Source organism: Polypterus senegalus, chromosome 15 (assembly GCF_016835505.1).
Source record: "Polypterus senegalus isolate Bchr_013 chromosome 15, ASM1683550v1, whole genome shotgun sequence".
Taxonomy (NCBI): domain Eukaryota; kingdom Metazoa; phylum Chordata; class Cladistia; order Polypteriformes; family Polypteridae; genus Polypterus; species Polypterus senegalus.
The window spans coordinates 123,138,568-123,157,654 of NC_053168.1; the positions used below are offsets into that span (position 1 = coordinate 123,138,568).

The window sequence follows — 19,087 nt, forward strand, 5'->3', positions numbered from 1 at the left end:
ATGGATGAGCAATATATTGCATTACTGTGTCATAATTATATGTCTGCTATCTAGTTGTTTGTTTACAGAGTGCATGCAGTTTTTGCTAATATAATGTTAAATGCTTCCGGAAATGGGAAACAAATCACTTGGGATATTTTTTGAATTTCAGAGTTGCCTCTCCCCATAACTCCTTTGTCAAGAGTCCTCTGCTATGCATTGTGAGTAAGTGACTGGATAACAGACATGTGGATTAGGCAACATGAGTAAAATGAGAATTTTTTTTTTTTCCCCTGTATGGACGTTTTTCATTTAATTTGCCATTGTAAAGCATTGGTCACCATTGGCTTGTTTTATGCCAAACTTTGTCTTTGTTCCCCTCGAAAGGGAGAGAGGTTGAAAACATGAGATTAAAAATACATCTTGGTCATCACTATAAAACACATTGGGGTAAGTACTGTAGCTTATAAAAAAATGCATTTTTGAGTGAACTATTTCTTTAACTGTTCTCTCTAATTAAGGACATTTCACAAGTTTAAGTAGTAGGAGCCTGTGATGGATGTTAAACTGCTGCATGTTTGTCTAAGAAGACAAGTTGCTTTTGCCGTTTCAGTGCCAGGGAAGTTAATTATAATGCAGTGTACACTAAAGTTGAGCCTACTACTTAGGATTAAGCTCTCAAATTGTCAGAGTTCTTAATTGTCCTACTTATTGGATTTTAATTACTGAATAGTCCATATCTTCACCTTTATATGGTCTGTTTAAACTGTTCATCCTCTTTAGATGTAACATGTTTGTCATCTGGAAATATTGCCAGATGTTAGTTTGCTTTAAAGTGATACTTGTGCTCATTACATTTTTTTTCTTTGCTTTCCTTAGAGCAAGGAGCAGTTTTCCACTCAGCAGCACTCCAGCATCCAATGGATTGCCTTCGGGAGGAGCAGGAGGAAAAATGAAGAGGGAGAGACTAGGCCATGCCTCAGTTAAATTTTCACAGGAAGGACAGGTAGAGTAAACATCTGTAATTCATTGCAGTACTTTCTTTTGATTTGAATTTTGCAGTTCATGGTCACCACTCAACCCCCAAATACCCCAGCAGTCTATTAAGAGTACTTTGCTTTTGGTTCTCTCACACCCTAATAAGGAAAAATCCTTGTCCATGTTATAAAGTTCTAGCAGTCTCCTGTGTGGGTGTTTCTCTTCTACTTCCCATCAGTCCGCAACTTCCAAGAAGCCACATTCTAATTCAAAAATGGCACCTAATGAACAATCTATTGTAAAGAAATCAAAGATGAAGAGAAAAAAAATTCTATTCATAATGGTAAAACTGAACAAAAAGTATATACAGTGGAGGAAATAATTATTTGACCCCTCACTGATTTTGTAAGTTTGTCCAATGACAAAGAAATGAAAAGTCTCAGAACAGTATCATTTCAATGGTAGGTTTATTTCAACAGTGGCAGATTGCACATCAAAAGGAAAATCGAAAAAATAACTTTAAATAAAAGATAGAAATTGATTTGCATTTCATTGAGGGAAATAAGTTTTTGAACCCCTACCAACCATTAAGAGTTCTGGCTCCCACAGAGTGGTTAGACACTTCTACTCAATTAGTCACCCTCATTAAGGACACCTGTCTTAACTAGTCACCTGTATAAAAGACACCTGTCCACAGAATCAATCAATCAAGCAGACACCACACTCTACAACATGGGAAAGACCAAAGAGCTGTCCAAGGATGTCAGAGACAAAATTGTAGACCTGCACAAGGCTGGAATGGGCTACAAAACCATTAGCAAGAAGCTGGGAGAGAAGGTGACAACTGTTGGTGCGATTGTTCGAAAATGGAAGGAGCACAAAATGACCATCAATTGACCTCGCTCTGGGGCTCCACGCAAGATCTCACCTCGTGGGGTGTCAATGGTTCTGAGAAAGGTGAAAAAGAATCCTAGAACTACACGGGAGGAGTTAGTTAATGACCTCAAATTAGCAGGGACCACAGTCACCAAGAAAACCATTGGAAACACATTACACCGCAATGGATTAAAATCCTGCAGGGCTCGCACGGTCCCCTGCTCAAGAAGGCACATGTGCAGGCCCGTCTGAAGTTTGCCAATGAACACCTGAATGATTCAGAGAGTGACTGGGAGAAGGTGCTGTGGTCTGATGAGACCAAAATAGAGCTCTTTGGCATTAACTCAACTCGCTGTGTTTGGAGGAAGAAAAATGCTGCCTATGACCCCCAAAACACCGTCCCCACCGTCAAGCATGGGGGTGGAAACATTTTGCTTTGGGGGTGTTTTTCTGCTAAGGGCACAGGACAACTTAATCGCATTAACGGGAAAATGGACGGAGCCATGTATTGTGAAATCCTGAGCGACAATCTCCTTCCCTCTGCCAGGAAACTGAAAATGGGTTGTGGATGGGTGTTCCAGCACGACAATGACCCAAAACATACAGCAAAGGCAACAAAGGAGTGGCTCAAGAAGAAGCCCATTAAGGTCATGGAGTGGCCTAGTCAGTCTCCGGACCTTAATCCAATAGAAAACCTATGGAGGGAGCTCAAGCTCAGAGTAGCACAGAGACAGCCTCGAAACCTTAGGGATTTAGAGATGATCTGCAAAGAGGAGTGGACCAACATTCCTCCTAAAATGTGCGCAAACTTGGTCATCAATTACAAGAAACGTTTGACCTCTGTGCTTGCAAACAAGGGTTTTTCCACTAAGTATTAAGTCTTTTTTTGTTAGAGGGTTCAAAAACTTATTTCCCTCAATGAAATGCAAATCAATTTCTATCTTTTATTTAAAGTTATTTTTTCGATTTTCCTTTTGATGTGCAATCTGCCACTGTTGAAATAAACCTACCATTGAAATGATACTGTTCTGAGACTTTTCATTTCTTTGTCATTGGACAAACTTACAAAATCAGTGAGGGGTCAAATAATTATTTCCTCCACTGTATGTGCATTTTAGTTCATCACTGTGCCTGTGTTGTCTCAGGTAGTGTGGTAGTGACTAGTTCTTGATGAGGAGCATGATCAGGTGCTTTAGTTACTGCTACTAGACCTATAGGACCAGGATCAGTAGGAAGACTTTCATTTTAAGCTAATGAATAGAAAGGAAAGAGCATTTTCATAATAGATACGGGTAATCAAGAACCTCTTCACAAATCAGAAGGCCAGGCATAAAAGTGCCACACCACAAAGTGGATTTTTAAGATATTGACTAGGAAAATTTTCTTTCCTTTCGGTGAGTGGTTTTCAGACTCCATCCTTGTGATCACATGATTTTTATTCCAACCAACTTCTGTTTATTTTCACTCCTAGCCTAATAAGCAAGTTATTGTTTTCTAGTGTCAATGATTTTGGATTAATGAAGAAATTATGAGGCTAAATTTGGTAAACCTATTTAAATGTACTAAGCATTTATGTATGTAAATGGGGCATCCTGAAAATGTGCATGATATCTTTAAACTCCTATGGTATGAATGAGGTAGGTGTATAACTTGGTGTAGCCTTTTATTGATGGTCTTGCATGTTCAGAGGTTCATCCAGTCTTGTTCCAGATGCTGCTGGGATAGTGTTAGAGACCCAGTGACCATGCCGTCAACTGAGCCGATTCAAGAAATGAATGAATAGATGAATAGAATTTTTGTATGCTGCTTTTATTTTAATGCTTGCATGTGTTCTGTATTTGTCAGTTACAGATAAATGTAGGTGCATATGATCAGAGTATGCTAATTTTGTCCATATATTTTGTGTTCCCTCTTGATTACAATATTGAATATCTATTTGCTTTTCATAGGTGAAAGTCCCAGACCTGCCACGTGTGGCATTACCTATTAGCAAGACCACAATGCCTTCTTTTAGTTTTGAATCTTCTCTGTCTTCAGATGGTATATTCAAGGCTACAGCCGCCACAGCTTCTAACAAAGTAAACTCTCATTTTAACTAAAAGAATAAATTTTGCTTATGTATTATAGCTGTTAGTAGATCATTAATTTGTGTTTATAAGCTGTTTATACTGTAAGATTTTCCCCTTTTTGACAAGTTTGTTGTCTTATTAGTTTTGTTAACAAACATCAACCCATTTGGCTTCTTTTGATATGGCTTGATTGCATTTCTCCTAAAAAAAAAAAAATTAAGTACTGATTTTTGGCTCGCAACATTATTTTTCCCTATCTTTGCTATTAATGTATACCGTATAGTATAATTTTATGTTCACTTCGTCGTACCTGGAATTGTTAAACCTTGTTACAGGGTCTAATATATATATTGACACAAATCCAGTTTGTTGCAAAGCAGTTTGGGGGAGTTTTGGTTGCTGAACGCAATTGTGGTTGTTTTCAAGCGTAATGGATTTTTAGCATGCATATCTTTGAAATGGGATATTTTTGCTGTAATTTGCCATCCATTTTATAAAGACAGTTAATTAATATGAGCATATATTGGTAATCTAGTAGTGTACAGGTTTTGATAAATATTCTATTAAACTGTACATTAAAATGAATATAACTAAATAACAAACTAGACATACAATTTCAAGATCTTCTTTTTAATGAAAAAGTAAACTAGGAAGCCTTAAAAAGAGCATAATGAAAAATCTAAACTTTTAAGCAGCTTTTTAAAAAATTCAAAAACCCAGTCTACAACATAGATAAGCAGTTGCTACATTTTAAGCTTCTCAGTTGAAAATTGTACCCTGTCCGCTCTGCTGCATTTGTTGTTGGAGAGCTGCAACTTAAGACTTTTATTTAATACATAAAATCATAAATTCATTTGTCTACTGTTTACTTCATTTACAAAATTTTCTTGCTGAATGTCGTAATACGACAAGAGACAGCATCTGAGATTAGGAACAACATATACATTAAACCTGTTTATCCAGAGCATAATCGCAGGAAACCTGAAACTTACCCCAGCAGGTTTGGATGCAAGGCATGAAAAATCTTTTGTTTGTATGCAATATGTAAGATATATGGCCAATGTTAAGAACATAAAGAATATGATATTTCAGCTATCTATTTTGAGAGAGAGAGAGAGAGAAAAACTAAAAAGGGGACAAATGTTTTAAAACATAATTCTGCTACTGGATTATTTTCACAATTTCAGGTATTTTGAGCTGTGAAAATAAACTAAAAAGTAAATTAATAAATATGGAATAAATACAAAAACACATTAGTATGTTTAGTTTTTCACCAGTTAGCAGACTCTCTTCACCTGCCTACTTGTAGTTCAGTAGAGACATTGCCAACTCAGGAATTTTGGAAGGTTTGATTCGCTTTGTTGTTAAACAACATTTTTAAAGCAAAAGCGATTGGTCAGTAAAAATATACTGATCTTGTATGATGACCTAGTCAGTCTCTCGATCAGTGCTGTTTCCTTTTTTTTTTTTCAAAAAGGATTTCTCTTGTTTGAAGTGGCAGGCGAATTATTGTCAACAAAACACAGGCACCTAAGAAATAAACTGAAACATTACTCACTCATGATTTTTCTGTCCGTACGGTAAAGTTTTGTTGACAGCTCATTCCGATTTCAGGTGTTTGACATCTTGATATATACAGCAAGCATAAAGAAAGGCGAAAGAGTAATTTGCTTTTTATTACATATGCTTTACGTGCCCATATTCATTTTGTTCTGTCACCTCAAATGCTTTGTGAACACCCACCCTCCTTCACCAGCCGCCATTCACTAGATGAATATATAAGCGGGCGGCTCATGGTGGAGTACTTTCTGTTTTAGAGTTAAAAGTTACAAGGGTTAAAGACTAAAGCAAGGATATTCATTCAGAAACAAACTAAAAATATTTTTAGTAAATGTATTTTGTTTTAGTTAGTATTTTCATCAACTTTAATAGTTTCATTTAGTTTTAGTTTTTCATCTTGGTTTTAATTTATTTCAGTTTAAGAAAATGTTTTTTTAATAGTTTGTTTTTAATATTTTAGTTTTTGTTAACTATAATAACCTTGGTATGAAACCCTGTAAGAGTTTGGGGAGCACAGAGAGGTTGTATTTTTCTTATAACTGGCTTTGTATGTGGTCATGGTGCATGCAAAAAGGTCTACCTTTGTCATTCTATTTAAACTAGGAGAATGAAACAAAATACTTCGAACTAACAGATAGCTATAACCAGTATAATAAGCTGACAAAGCCATAAGCTAAGTAGCATAACACAACTACACATAGTCTGCAGTTAGCCATACCTTTGCATTAACAGATCCTTTGGAATGAAATCTGTCTTTTTTATTTATTTATTTATTTTTTTTTTAAAGATGTTTCTGCTGCTGCCACAGGTGTTACATAGGTGATTTAGTGTTACAATGTTTGCAGACAACTGCCAAACCATGGTTTCAAACCATTGATACTTTCTGACTGTTTCTGATGGGTCCCTCATCCATGCCTTGTTTGCTTGCTGTTATTTTGGTGATTACTCAGAGGTTAATTTTAATCAACTTTTTAAAATCTGATTAATTGAATGACTAGAATGCTTGCAACAACCCCTACTTATGTTCCTGTGAGAGGGGTTGGTAGTATGTACATTACTTTAGAACACAAAGTGCATAGAATCATTTCAGAAGTAGAGTGGAAAAGAAATCGGTATCAGGTTTTTTGAACAGTCCATTTTTTTGATATAGAGCAGGGTTAGTTTTGCTAATTTAACATCTGAAACTCCTGTTTATATATCTGTATTGCGTCTTTGATTTGAGGTCATTCACTGATATATATATTTTTTTTTTTTTTTGCTTTACTACAGTAGGTATAATAGAGTAGCAAGAATGCAGACTGAACTGTGAAGGTAAACCTTTATCCCATACCACAACAAAACCAGGGGTATTTTACAAAAATTGTAGAAATCCTATTACACGGTTGGACAGCACTTACACTTGTTTGAAAATTATTCACTTTGCTTGCTGTGTTACATGCTAATACTATAAATGTTTCTTTCAGGTGTCTTCTCCAGATTTAAATGGTACCGCTTTCACTTTTTCATCACCCATTGTCAAAGTTTCAGAGCCAAGTCTACCTCCTTTTATGACATCTGTAAGCCCTTCCTTTTAAAACTTGCCCTTTGTCTTGCACTCTATGCAGTATATGAACTTTAAGTAATTTTAATAACAATTATGTGCTTTTGTTAACCAATCTTTTTAATAAAAAAAAAATCAACAGTGGAGGTAATTTTGCTAGAAGGTTGTATCTGCCTTATTTGATTTTTGGAAGAGATGACTTAAATATTTAATGATTCATAAAGTACATTATTGGCAATTTCACAGCAGTTGTCCTACCACTGCTCTTTACTGGGAAGTGTTTAACATTGCTCGTATATTTAATTTAATTTTCCTAAATCGCCTTGATTATATCCTTAATTCAGCAAGGGACATTAAACATTTTCCTACCCTACTCTCCACCCCCAACTTTTTATTTTTATAATCGGCGAACATTGCCTTCAATTATGCCGTAACATTGCTTAAGTATTCTTGCATCGTTTGCAATGTTTGTCATTTAAGTGAAGTGCCCCATAAGTAATTGTAGAGAAGCTACATAAGATATGACCTACGGTTAAACATCAGTAGTTAAAAGTCTTTACTATTTGTAATATTACTCTAATCAAGAACATGTTTATTTAGATATATTTTTAAATTTTATAATATGTTTCTGCAAATGCACAGTTTTACTTAAAACCCTTTCTATTTTTTAGCCTCCATTCACCTTTAGTGCACCTCTTGCTAAAAATGGTCCAAATTTTAGTTTGGATGTGCCTGTGACATCTGCACTCACCCGAGGTAAGAAAAATATACATAGCAATGCTTGTTTTGCTTCACAGTATCACAAACCATCTATGAAGTTTGTTGCTTTGACTTGGAGTTTGTTTTTATCAATAGTTATTTCACTATATTTGTACATCATGCATCCTTAGCTTCTGCACTTGCATATTCAGTAGTATGCATTGCATGACATTGTTTTAATAGCACTAATTAGTTTGATGGCTCTGTTTCATGCAAAGAGTCAGTGCCACATCAATTTTGCTGTTTTAAAAGAAGAGAGTCTTCTAATAATAACTACTACTTTGGATTTTTATTTTTGAGTTAAACTACGTTATGGTCAGGTGTAATCAAATTTAAATGCCATTTATTTTTAATGTGGGGATTTTGTGTATTTTACATATGAATTAGATTGAATCTGTTGTACAATAATTACTGGAATTTCATTGACCAATCAGTTAGATTATTCAAATTTGCTGATGCAGCCCTTGAATGATGGCAAGAATTGTTTGAGAGTAAGGTGGACCGTTTGGTATCCTGGTGTACTAAAAACTATCTTTAGCTCAACACAGCTAAAACTATGGTAGTGTCAGTAAACGTCTGTTTAAAAAGATGCATTAAAGGCATCAGTTGGTGGACACTGGAGCCCAGAACACAATGTGCAACCACAGGTCGCAGGCATCAAAATAGGCATGAAATAATCGTGACTAATCAAAAAGTAAATTGAACGATTATTCGACTACCAAAATAATCATTAGTTGCGGCCCTAATGTGTGTGTGTATATATGTGTGTGTGTGTGTGTGTATATATATATATATATATATATATATATATATATATATATATATATATATATATATATATATATATATATATATCTCTCTATATTCTCTCTATATATATATATATATATATATATATGTGTATAAAAATATTTTTTTTAAACTCTTTTCCATAATATTTTATCTTTTTTTTTATATATATATTTTTTTTTTATATATTATCTACATTTTAGGTAAAGCCAAGCATACATCTGCATCTTCTGATACTTCACCAGGAAGTAAAAATGGTCAGGGTCTGATCACAACAGCAAAAACCCTGAAGCAGGGCAGTGTGCTCGATGTTCTCAGAGGACCTGGTAAATGTTTTTTCTCAATCTTTTAACCAATGCTTATCTGTGACATTATTTGATTAATAATTCTTGTTTTTCTTGACTTTTGAGTTCTGTATATGTAACAGAGCTATGTGAAAGGTAAAGGAAGTTTTGATGAATAATATGTTTGAAGTTAGGAGTCTGACAACACTCCACATTATTCTCTTTTTAAATATTTTATATAAGGTTTAGGGCACAGCTTAATTCCTGCATGTCAGAAGCTTAAAAAAATTAAAAGCTTAAAAGCTTCAAAACACACAGCTCGCTTCAAAGGAGCAATAAAGAGAACAATAAAAACTTTTTTTTTTTTTAAGGTGCTGCTTAACTCCTGTAGTAGTGACCTGTCCATCTTCCTATAAGACAGTTGCATTTTGCATCCTTTGCTTTACATTCACAGGTGTGTGGAGCAAAGTGAGCAAGTAGGGGCTAGGTTGCTGATACTGTTTTAGTGGTTGCCTTGTATTGCAAGTAGACATGTTTAATATTGTGCTCCCTGCTTGATTTAGCCTTGTAGAGGATGGAACAACTTGGTGAGAAAAGACTGAAATGTTGATGTACATTACTGAATTTGACAAAAAGAAATGCAAATTGAGGGTTTAAATAGAAATGATGGAATGGACACAATTCTGGCTAAATTGGGTTCTTCCTCTCTGAAAGGAAAATCACTGTCTGTAGGGCACATACTGAATGAATCACAAGAGAAAATGGTATTTCATTAGTTGATTACATTGTTTAGTTTGAAATGGCAAAGTCCCATATGAACTTAGCGCTGATGTCAGTTGTAAATAGAAAAAAGGAAGTACAACAGAGTATTTAAGTTTGTCTGGAAAATGTGAGGAGCCTTTTTTCAGTGAGAAGTCACAAAGGTAGAATTGATGGCAGGTAAAACCGTATGTGTATTGGCTGAAGGGTGAGGACCCAGTGATACCCTCCGAACAGATAAAGTTTCAGAAGACTGATTTATATATATATACATATATACCTTTCGTAGTATATACAGTAGGTGGTGATGGTAGGGGTTCACACTGCACTGAAGAAATTGTTGCGGGAGCCAAATTTTTTTTTTTTATAGGTAACCTGGCATGAAAGGATAAAGAGATCTAATCAGTGGGATAGTGAGATTTTGGATTGTTACTTTTTTGTAATTCACCTGAACTGTTTTCTTTATTGTGTCAGAAAGTTCTTAAATTCATTTCTAACAGGGAGAGAATTTTGTTTTTTAGTGCTGTTGAAAATAAATCATTCTGACATATATGGCGTCCAAAAGGTCAAGAATAAAATGAATGGTGGTATGAATGTTTCCCAAGTATAATAAAATATCAGTGTAAGCAGAAATGATATAGTGAACAAAACATTAATAGAGGATATTTGTTAAGAACAACATAAAGCAACTGCCTATTTCTCAAGAATTCTGCAATTATAGTGGACATAGAAAGACTGATAGTACTTTGTCCGCAGGGAGAAATTATTGCTTTTTACAGAAACTCATAAATATACAGTACACACACTATGGCCTGAACACACACCATAATGAGTTAAAAGAAAGAAAATTAAAAAGAAAAAAACTTCTGACTTGGCATTGTTAAAGTGAGGCATTATGTATGTGTATTGCCGTTGATACAAAGCAGCCACAGTAGCATTTCTTGACACACTTCTGCCAAATAATTTAACTGTAACTGTTCCCTGTTGATGTATTAGAGAAGTTGTGCAGCATTGTTCATAATGGCATGCAGTTTTGTCATCTTTATCTCCTTTGCTATTACCTTTAAAGGGATTCAGAATGTGTTCCATAACTGAACCTGTCCTTTTAATTAGTTTATTATGTAGGCCCCTGTGCACGCCTCTTGAAGTGATGTTGCCACTCACGCCACACTACAGTGTAGAAAATAGCAGTCACCATCACAGTTGTAGACATGTGAGCAATGTCACTACCTTAAATTAAAGGAACACAGTCTCATAGAAAAAGGAGCATGCTCTAGCCATTCATATGTAATTTGTCTGTTTAATGACTCAATTCCAGCCTGTCATTGATGTAGACCTCCAAGAAGTTGTAGCAGTGCCCTATTTCTACATGCACTCCCTGAATAGTGACTGGGCATAGAAACTCTTTGGTGCAGCAAAAGTCAATAAATAGCTCCTTGGTTTTGCTGATGTTAAGTTGCATACAGTTATTTCCACACCATGAAACAGATACCCTCCTGACTCTTGTACTCTATCTCATCCCCCTAATCAATGCTTACCATAAGTGCAGAATCATCTGAAAATGTCTGCAAGTGACATGATCTGGTGTGATATTTATAGTTTGAAGTATACAAAATAAAGAGCAAAGAAGATAGGACTGTTCCTTTTGGTGCTCAAGGCACAGGCCTTGAGTCCCACAAAGTGTAGTCTGCCTGACAGATAATCCATTATTTAGGATGCCATAGGCTCTTCACCTGCATATCACTGAGCATACCCCTTAACAGGGATGACTGGATGGTATTAAAGATAAAGGGCAGGCCTGCCAGGCACCATACTAAAACGTCTAGAAAGGCTGGTGATATAGAAATTTGTAAAGATAGTTGCATAGGCAGAGAAGAATGTTTTAATCATACTAATTAAATTGCATCCAAAGCTCATGAAGATCATTACTTCCCAGAGTCTTGGCCATGTCATTCTTTCAAAAGCATTTCCTGTATCGATTACAACAAAGCAAGTGGGGATGAAACTATTGATAACCTGCAAAAGGTGTTGTATATTATCTGCAATGAAATATGTTTGACAGTGTAGTGCTTTGTAGCTCACATGTATAAGTTTTATGTCAAGTTTTATGTCAATTTATAAGGTTATTGGATGAAAACTAGCACAAGTCTAAAGGTTCTTTGTTTTTTAGGGAAGGAGGTAATCTGTGTTGTGGTTAGCGTTATCATTCAGCTTGATGGAGTGCTCTGAATTGTTTATATGTAATATTAAGGGTGATAGTTTAGTTCCAGAAAGAAGAGAGTACTTCCACTGGGGTCCTAGGGCCTCATGCATAACGCAGTGTGTAGATTTCACACTAAAACATGGAGTACAGGAAAAAATGGAAATGTGCGTATACACAACATTCTGATGCACAAAACCATGCATAAACCAACTTCCATGCACTTCCGCTTCATGTCCCGATCCACATCAGAAGTAATGCATGTGTACACGTCTGCCGTCCCACTCCGACTCCTCCCATAATTTAGCATATTTTAATATGCATATCAATATAAATATCACCTTCCGTTCAGTGTTTGGTTAAAAGACAATGGCAAAGGCACGTGAAAAAAAATTTCAGTGAATGCAAAATGGAGGCAAGGAAACATTTACTATTTGTTGACTTAAGCAGTGGTATAAAAACAAAAGGAAGTTGGTTGAGTTGATACAGAGTGGCGGAGAAACTTTGAGTGTCAATGACTGACGGTTGTCCTAATAACAGCCATGAATTCCACTGGATCGAAGTGTGTGAGTGGAGGGGCCAACCAATCATATGAAGAGAAGTGCAGACGGTGCTTGTGAATAGTGATGCTCTAATTGGAGTAACTGTTAGATTAATTTGTGAAAACCCATGTTTGCACCCACTTGATGAAACTGGAATACAACATAGACTTGGTACACAACTGATGGCTCAGCTGAGCTTCCATCACACACATACAAAAAATAAATCACCATATCATACACTATTACCATCACTTCCAGACACACAACAATGTGCTGCATTGTGGGTTGAATGCTGCTGGACTATATAAAAAGTTACACTCCTAGTCTGTACTACTGTAGGAATTTCTGTAGGTTTGCAAAATGTTTTTTCTCGCTTTTTCCTTTGCGTTTCTGACAGGACCACGGGCTAAGCCAGTGTGCCACGTGGAGGTTGCAGCTTAAAACATTTATGATTCAATTGGTTAAATTTCTTTTTGTTTTTCAACTGAAGCACAGGCTGAAGTGACTTGCGTAGGGTCACATAGTTTCAATATTTGGATTTAAATCTTAACCTCAGCATGTGAAGTCTGAAGTCTTAACCACTACACCACACTGCCTACCATATGAACTTGTCTAAGGAAGGTTATCTCTGATGCCATGAGAGTGGCAGTGGATTTTCTTGCCATACTCTGACTTGGATGCTTTGCCCTGAGAGAGGCTTTTACTTGCTGTCCTGAGGGCTGCCTTTTGACCTGAACTAAGCATTTCAGACTTTAAACAGTGTATGGTACGTTATGGCGTTATTTCAGTGCCACTATTCTGAGCGCACGTAAAAAAATATTGCAAGTGCAAGTGTTGCATTTTGAGGAGAAATTTATTTTGAGCGTACAAAAGCCGAATTTGAGTGAACAAAATTCATTGCTGCGTGCAAAAAATGTATTTCAGTGTTTGCACTTATCCATATACACACACACAATAGCACCCCCTCTCGCTCAGTTTTTTCATTTGCGCTTGCTCGCAATGTGTTGCTTGCGCTCACAACATTCTCTGCTGCAAGCGCTCAACTCTCTGTACACCGTTATAAGTGTGCCACAAAACCAACCAATCACAGACTTGGTTTCAAAAATTCTGATTGGCTCTTACGGTCTCCAATCAGCTCGCTAGCTGCTGCATTCCGGAAACAGTCCGAAATGTAGCTAAATCCAGCTAAACTCAATTAAACCCCAATTTGCGGATAATATCTTTAATTATTTTATTTTAAAATATATTATTTGTTAAGACTATCGTTGGTGTAGTATAATGTAGTTGCATTATACAACCATGCCAACTGACTGTTTCCGGAATGCAGCAGCTAGCGAGCTGATTGGAGACCGTAAGAGCCAATCAGAATTTTTGAAACCAAGTCTGTGATTGGTTGGTTTTGTGGCACACTTATAACGGTGTACAGAGAGTTGAGCGCTCGCAGCAGAGAATGTTGTGAGCAAGCAACACATTGCGAGCAAGCGCAAATGAAAAAACTGAGCGAGAGGGGGTGCTATTGTGTGTGTGTATATGGATAAGCGCAAACACTGAAATACATTTTTTGCACGCAGCAATGAATTTTGTTCATTTAAATTCAGCTTTTGTACGCTCAAAATAAATTTCTCTTCAAAATGCAACACTTGCACTTGCAATCTTTTTTTTACGTGCGCTCAATATTTTTTTACGTGTGCTCAGAATAGTGGCACTGAAATAACGCCATAGTACGTCCAGTGTTACCCAGGATTTGTAATATGCACATGTTCTAAAAGTCTTTGATGGTCATCATTTATTCACTTGTTGTAGCCAGTGACTGATGATGCATTCTCCTAAGTTAATCTGATGAGCACCAGTGGCAGCAGCTATGAACGTCGCACAGACCGTGTGATCAAAACAGTCCGTGATCAGAAATACTGAGATTTGGATGGGATATGGCTTTGTTAATATCACAACAGTTGAAAATGCAGTTTCCAGTTTGTTCTGAACCCTGGTTGGAAAGTTCTTGCGTTGATCAAAATTGGGGAGAAATGTCTCCAGAGAGCCAACATTTGAAAGCAGGATAGAAAGAAGCACCGGCCTGATGTAGACACCAGCTCATTTACTTCACTTCTGTTCCCATCCGCATAATTTGCGTCGGTATCGGATCTTTCTTTTGATGCCCAATTCATTTGAAAGTGTGTTCTTGCAGCCTGATCATTACAGAATGCCAAGACTGCATCCCTGATGCTGGGTTATGTTGTATGATGAGCAGTGATCTTTGATGTAGAGCAGTGTATAGAAACAGTAGATTTTCCACATTATATACACAGCACAATCCTCACAAAGGGAAACATTTAACACATTTTTTTCTGAATTTTTCAGACTTAGAGCTGAGACTTTTCTGTGCAATGCCGTCTTGCAGAAGAGAGAACTTTTTGTCCCCAGGAGGAAATTTGGCCCGAAGCAAGTTAAATAAATCTATATACTGTACACACATACAATGAGATAGATGCACACACTATGGTCTGAACATAGTGGAATGACGAAAGAGAATTAAAAAAACTTAGTATTTGCCAGGTACAGTCACAGTGAAACATTATTTAGGCATATTGTTGTTAGTATGAAGGATTCTCAATAATTTTTCTGAGAATTATTGTGCTGAATAATTAATTGGGGAATGGAAGTTTTCTCTCCTAGAGGATTTATATAAACTTTGGCATCCATCTCCGTGGTAATTTCATAACCTTCTGTTTTGGAACACTGCATTGAAAGAGTCATTCAAATTATAGATAGGGAGAAAGTTGCGAGTATATGCACTATAGAGAGCCAGTTTTCCAGAAAATAAGTTGTTTCTTCAGAATCTGAGCCTACTTTGTGCATTTCAAAAGACTCATTATGTCTATTTACTATTAAAACTCCCTAGTTCCAAGTTTTAGAGGAACATGATTTTGACAACCTTACTTAAACTTAAATATTTGTGTTTAGGAGAAGAATGTTGCATTTCTTGTTGCATATATACTGCATACATTTTTTTGTTTTTGTTTTTTTTTCCTAATTTATTTTTTCTTGTAGATTATGCATCTCCATCTCATCCACCTTCTTCAGAATCTTCAGCTCAAACAAAACCTCTTCTGTCCAGTGCTGAAAGCCATGTCTCGCAAGGTTTAACAAGCTTTGATAAATTTAAACCAGCAAAAGATTCCTGGAAATGTGATGTGTGTCTTTTGCAAAATAAAGCAACAGATAGCAAATGTGTTGCATGCAGTGCCCTCAAGCCAAATGCAGCTGAGGCAGTGAAAGCACCTGTGGGAACTAGTGGTAGTAGTTCAGACAGAAGTAAAACCTCTGCAAGTGAGAGGGCACCCAGTCTCTTGGAAAAGTTTAAACCACCTTTGGGAACCTGGGATTGTGACACTTGTTTAATACAGAATAAACCTGAACTTCTGAAGTGTGTGGCATGTGAAACTGCAAAACCTGGGACTGGTGTTAAACCTGCCTTGACCTTGCCTTCTGTGGAAAAAATATTGACTCCAAGTAGTACAAGCTCCACTAGCATCAGTACAGCAGTATCTTCTCAGATTCCTGTGTTGGGATTTGGGGACAAGTTTAAAAAGTCAGAAGGAGCCTGGGATTGTGAAACATGCTGTGTGAGAAATAAGGCAGAAGATATAAAATGTGTTTGTTGCCAGAGTGCAAAACCAGGTGAGTAATATATGATGGTAACTTGGAAAGAAAAAGTTTACATTTAAAACTTCGAATCTTTGATTTCTTTATGTAGTTCAGTTTTGAGTCTTCTCAAGAGTGATTTTTTTTCCCTTATGTGTAGTAATTTTAATATCGGTTACTTTATTGCTGACATGGTATTGCAATCTTTGCGTGTTACACAACGGGTATCATCTTCAAATAATGCAATCAGTCATGCAATATTAGTTTATCCTTCTGTATCATTTGCTTGGCATGGAAGTATAAGTGCACAAGTGGAAATATGTTCTGCTCAGTGCAGGTTAGGTGGATTGAAGACACTAAATTGAATGTGTGTATGTGTGTGTGTATGTTTACCATGAAATGGACAGATGCCCTGCCTTGTTCCCCATTCTGGTTGGTATTGGCTGCAGTCCCCTATGTGCACTCATCTTTTCCTCAATCAGGAGCTTGTAAATACATTTTGCTGTAAGTTTTTAGTTAATTCAAAGGAGCATTGTATTACATTGAATTAGATTGATGCATACCTAAAATTTTTTTTTTAAAATCATTGAATAAGTGCTTAATACTGCATTGTTTTCTTTCATAAACTGCACATTTTATGGGCTTTTTAATATTTTGGTCAGGGTCGAGCTAGCATGTCTGAGTTCTACCGCTGTATCCAACCCTCACTGTCCAGTAGTGACACCTTTAGTGGCAGGCTCACAAGGCAGCCCATATCTCAACACTGGCTACATTCACACTTCTATGGTTCTCTACAGTGATTCAACATTCACATACTATAGGGAATTGGCAGCACACTATTAAAATCATGTATATTCTATGGTCCCATTAATATCTCAGCGTAGCAGAGTATAAAGAATGGAACTTACCACATTTCCTGTACATCCACATGTGGAAGGGTCCTATTAAAATAAATTTATATACATTAATACAGTATATGTCATTTCAGCACATTTTCTCGGTCAGAAACCATATTGTGTAGCAAGTAAGGACCTTGTTTCTCAGCAGCTGTCCTTTACTATTTCCAGCTAATTGGGTTAAGCAAATCCACATTCTTATGTAGCATGGAGAAAAGTACAGTGGTGCAAGCTGGTGTTGTCTGCTGACACTAAAGTTCTTGCTTTTGTTTTCTCTTTGTCAAAGATTAAGATTAGTAGGGTTTCATTAACCAACAATAGTTCATGTGTTCATAGTGTGGTCAAATTTATGTGCATGTTCTTTGCCAATATATTTTACTTGTAGTATAACTGTTTCCCAGATGTTCATCATAGCAGTGCTGCATATGGGAATATGAATACACATGCAGCAGTTCATATCCTTGAATGGTTAGTTTAGAACTAGAGTTGGAACTACAAAATGAGAGAATACATAAATGCAACTTTGAGCTACAGTGTAAAATGTTACTGCATGTGACAATTTGCAGCTTTCGTCAGTTTTTGTGATGGATTTTATGATCTGGAAGGCACCTTCTATTTGGGATAGCTAGAAGAAATGATCAAAGAGAACCTAGAAATGTAGGAATAATCTAAAATTGCTCAGCAATTTTGGCTTTAGTGTTTAGAAGCAAATAGCCAAAACTAATCTCCACATATGGTGTAAATCTAGCTGGAATTGCAGTGAATCTTTGACCAAAAGAAAGGAAGGCTGATGAAACTGGAGAAAAGATGTGAAGCATCGCAAGGATGCATTCACAAGGTACACCTGTTGTTTAACATAGAACTGTCATCCATATTTCAGCAGAGTGGTTTTGCACATCATTTGTCTGTGTAAAGTTGAATACTGTATTGTGAAATTAAGCTGATGATCCACATTTCCCTCATAGCAACCTAAATGTTAGGTAGACCCTTGAAATGAAGTGTTAATACCATATAATGAAAACGTCCCCTTCTTGATTTCCTCTATTGCTGTATTTTGCCTGGTAGTGTGTTGGTTCACAAAGCCAGTGTCCTGGGTTCAAAATTTTCTTATTATTCCTTGTTATCTTTGTAGAGTTTGCACATTGTCCTCATCAGTGTGTTAGTTTTCATTCAAAAATTCAGTTACTCTTCCCTCTTCTCTGAAGTGATTCAGGTTAATTTTTGATTGCGAGTATGGGTGTGTTTGTGAGTGGGCCATGCAGTGGACTTGTAAACTAACAAAAGTCATAACTTTTTAAAGGGTCAGTATCACTTTAACAAAAGAAAATTTAAATGTATAAATTGTGATAGTTGTAGGGCTGCAACTAATGATTATTTTAGTAGTCGACTAATCGTTCAATTTATTTTTCGATTAAGTTTAGGTTAATCAGAATCTACACCTCCTTGGGTTTTCTGAGATGAACATGGGAAAATCCTTAGTTTACAATTTATCAAGGGAGATAGTGACACTTCTACACATTTTAATGTTTCTTTTCTCTGATTGTACTTTTTATTCTAGGAGCTACAGCAACTCAGAGTGTGTTTCCCTCCAACACCACAACTGCTTCTTTACCATCTGGTGGGTTGATGGGTTTTGGAGACAAATTCAAAAAGCCAGAAGGAAGCTGGGAATGTAATGCATGTCTAGTGGAAAACAAACCTGAAGCCTCCGTATGTGTAGCTTGTCAGACTTCTAAACCTGGAACTAAGGTGGAGCTGAAAGGTATTTATGTTAATATATGAGACTCTTATTTTCAGAGTTTTAGCCTGAGCTTACAAGTCATGTCCCATTTTTTTAAGTTGTTTGTGATGCACGCTTGTTCAACTAGTATAATTCTTTGATTCTGTTGGCTTAATTTTAAATCTTAATTTTGTTTCTCCAAGTTTGTTTTTGCAATCATCAAATTTCTTTAGGGAAAAAAGTTGCTGAGAATATTGATTCCATTTGGTTTAAGTTTGTAATAATGAAGGAGCATGCAGCAAACAGTTATGGTTGAGATCAGGAACATTAGAGCAATGTTTTTCTACTTTTAAGATATATTTTTGGTCTTAATTTAGTTTATTTTAGGTTTTAATTTTTATTTTAGTTTTTTGCCAGTTTCTAATTTTAGATTTTATTTTTACTTTGTTATTCTTTGAGTTTTAGTTTCGTGTTATTTTCTAATTTTAGTTTCT

The 19,087-nt window shown here is 36.2% G+C and overlaps 1 protein-coding gene across 2 annotated transcripts in view; it reads left to right on the forward strand.

Moving 5' to 3' along the window:
• The window catches only part of nup153 (nucleoporin 153), a 61,821-nt gene that overhangs the window by 29,398 nt on the left and 13,336 nt on the right, over window positions 1–19,087 (forward strand). For both annotated transcript variants that reach the window (XM_039737527.1, XM_039737528.1), the window contains exons 11-17: window positions 859–985; window positions 3,783–3,911; window positions 6,926–7,018; window positions 7,674–7,758; window positions 8,754–8,876; window positions 15,384–16,013; window positions 18,432–18,635. In XM_039737527.1, coding sequence (XP_039593461.1) covers window positions 859–985; window positions 3,783–3,911; window positions 6,926–7,018; window positions 7,674–7,758; window positions 8,754–8,876; window positions 15,384–16,013; window positions 18,432–18,635 — 1,391 coding nt within the window. The remainder of the gene's footprint in view (window positions 1–858; window positions 986–3,782; window positions 3,912–6,925; window positions 7,019–7,673; window positions 7,759–8,753; window positions 8,877–15,383; window positions 16,014–18,431; window positions 18,636–19,087) is intronic.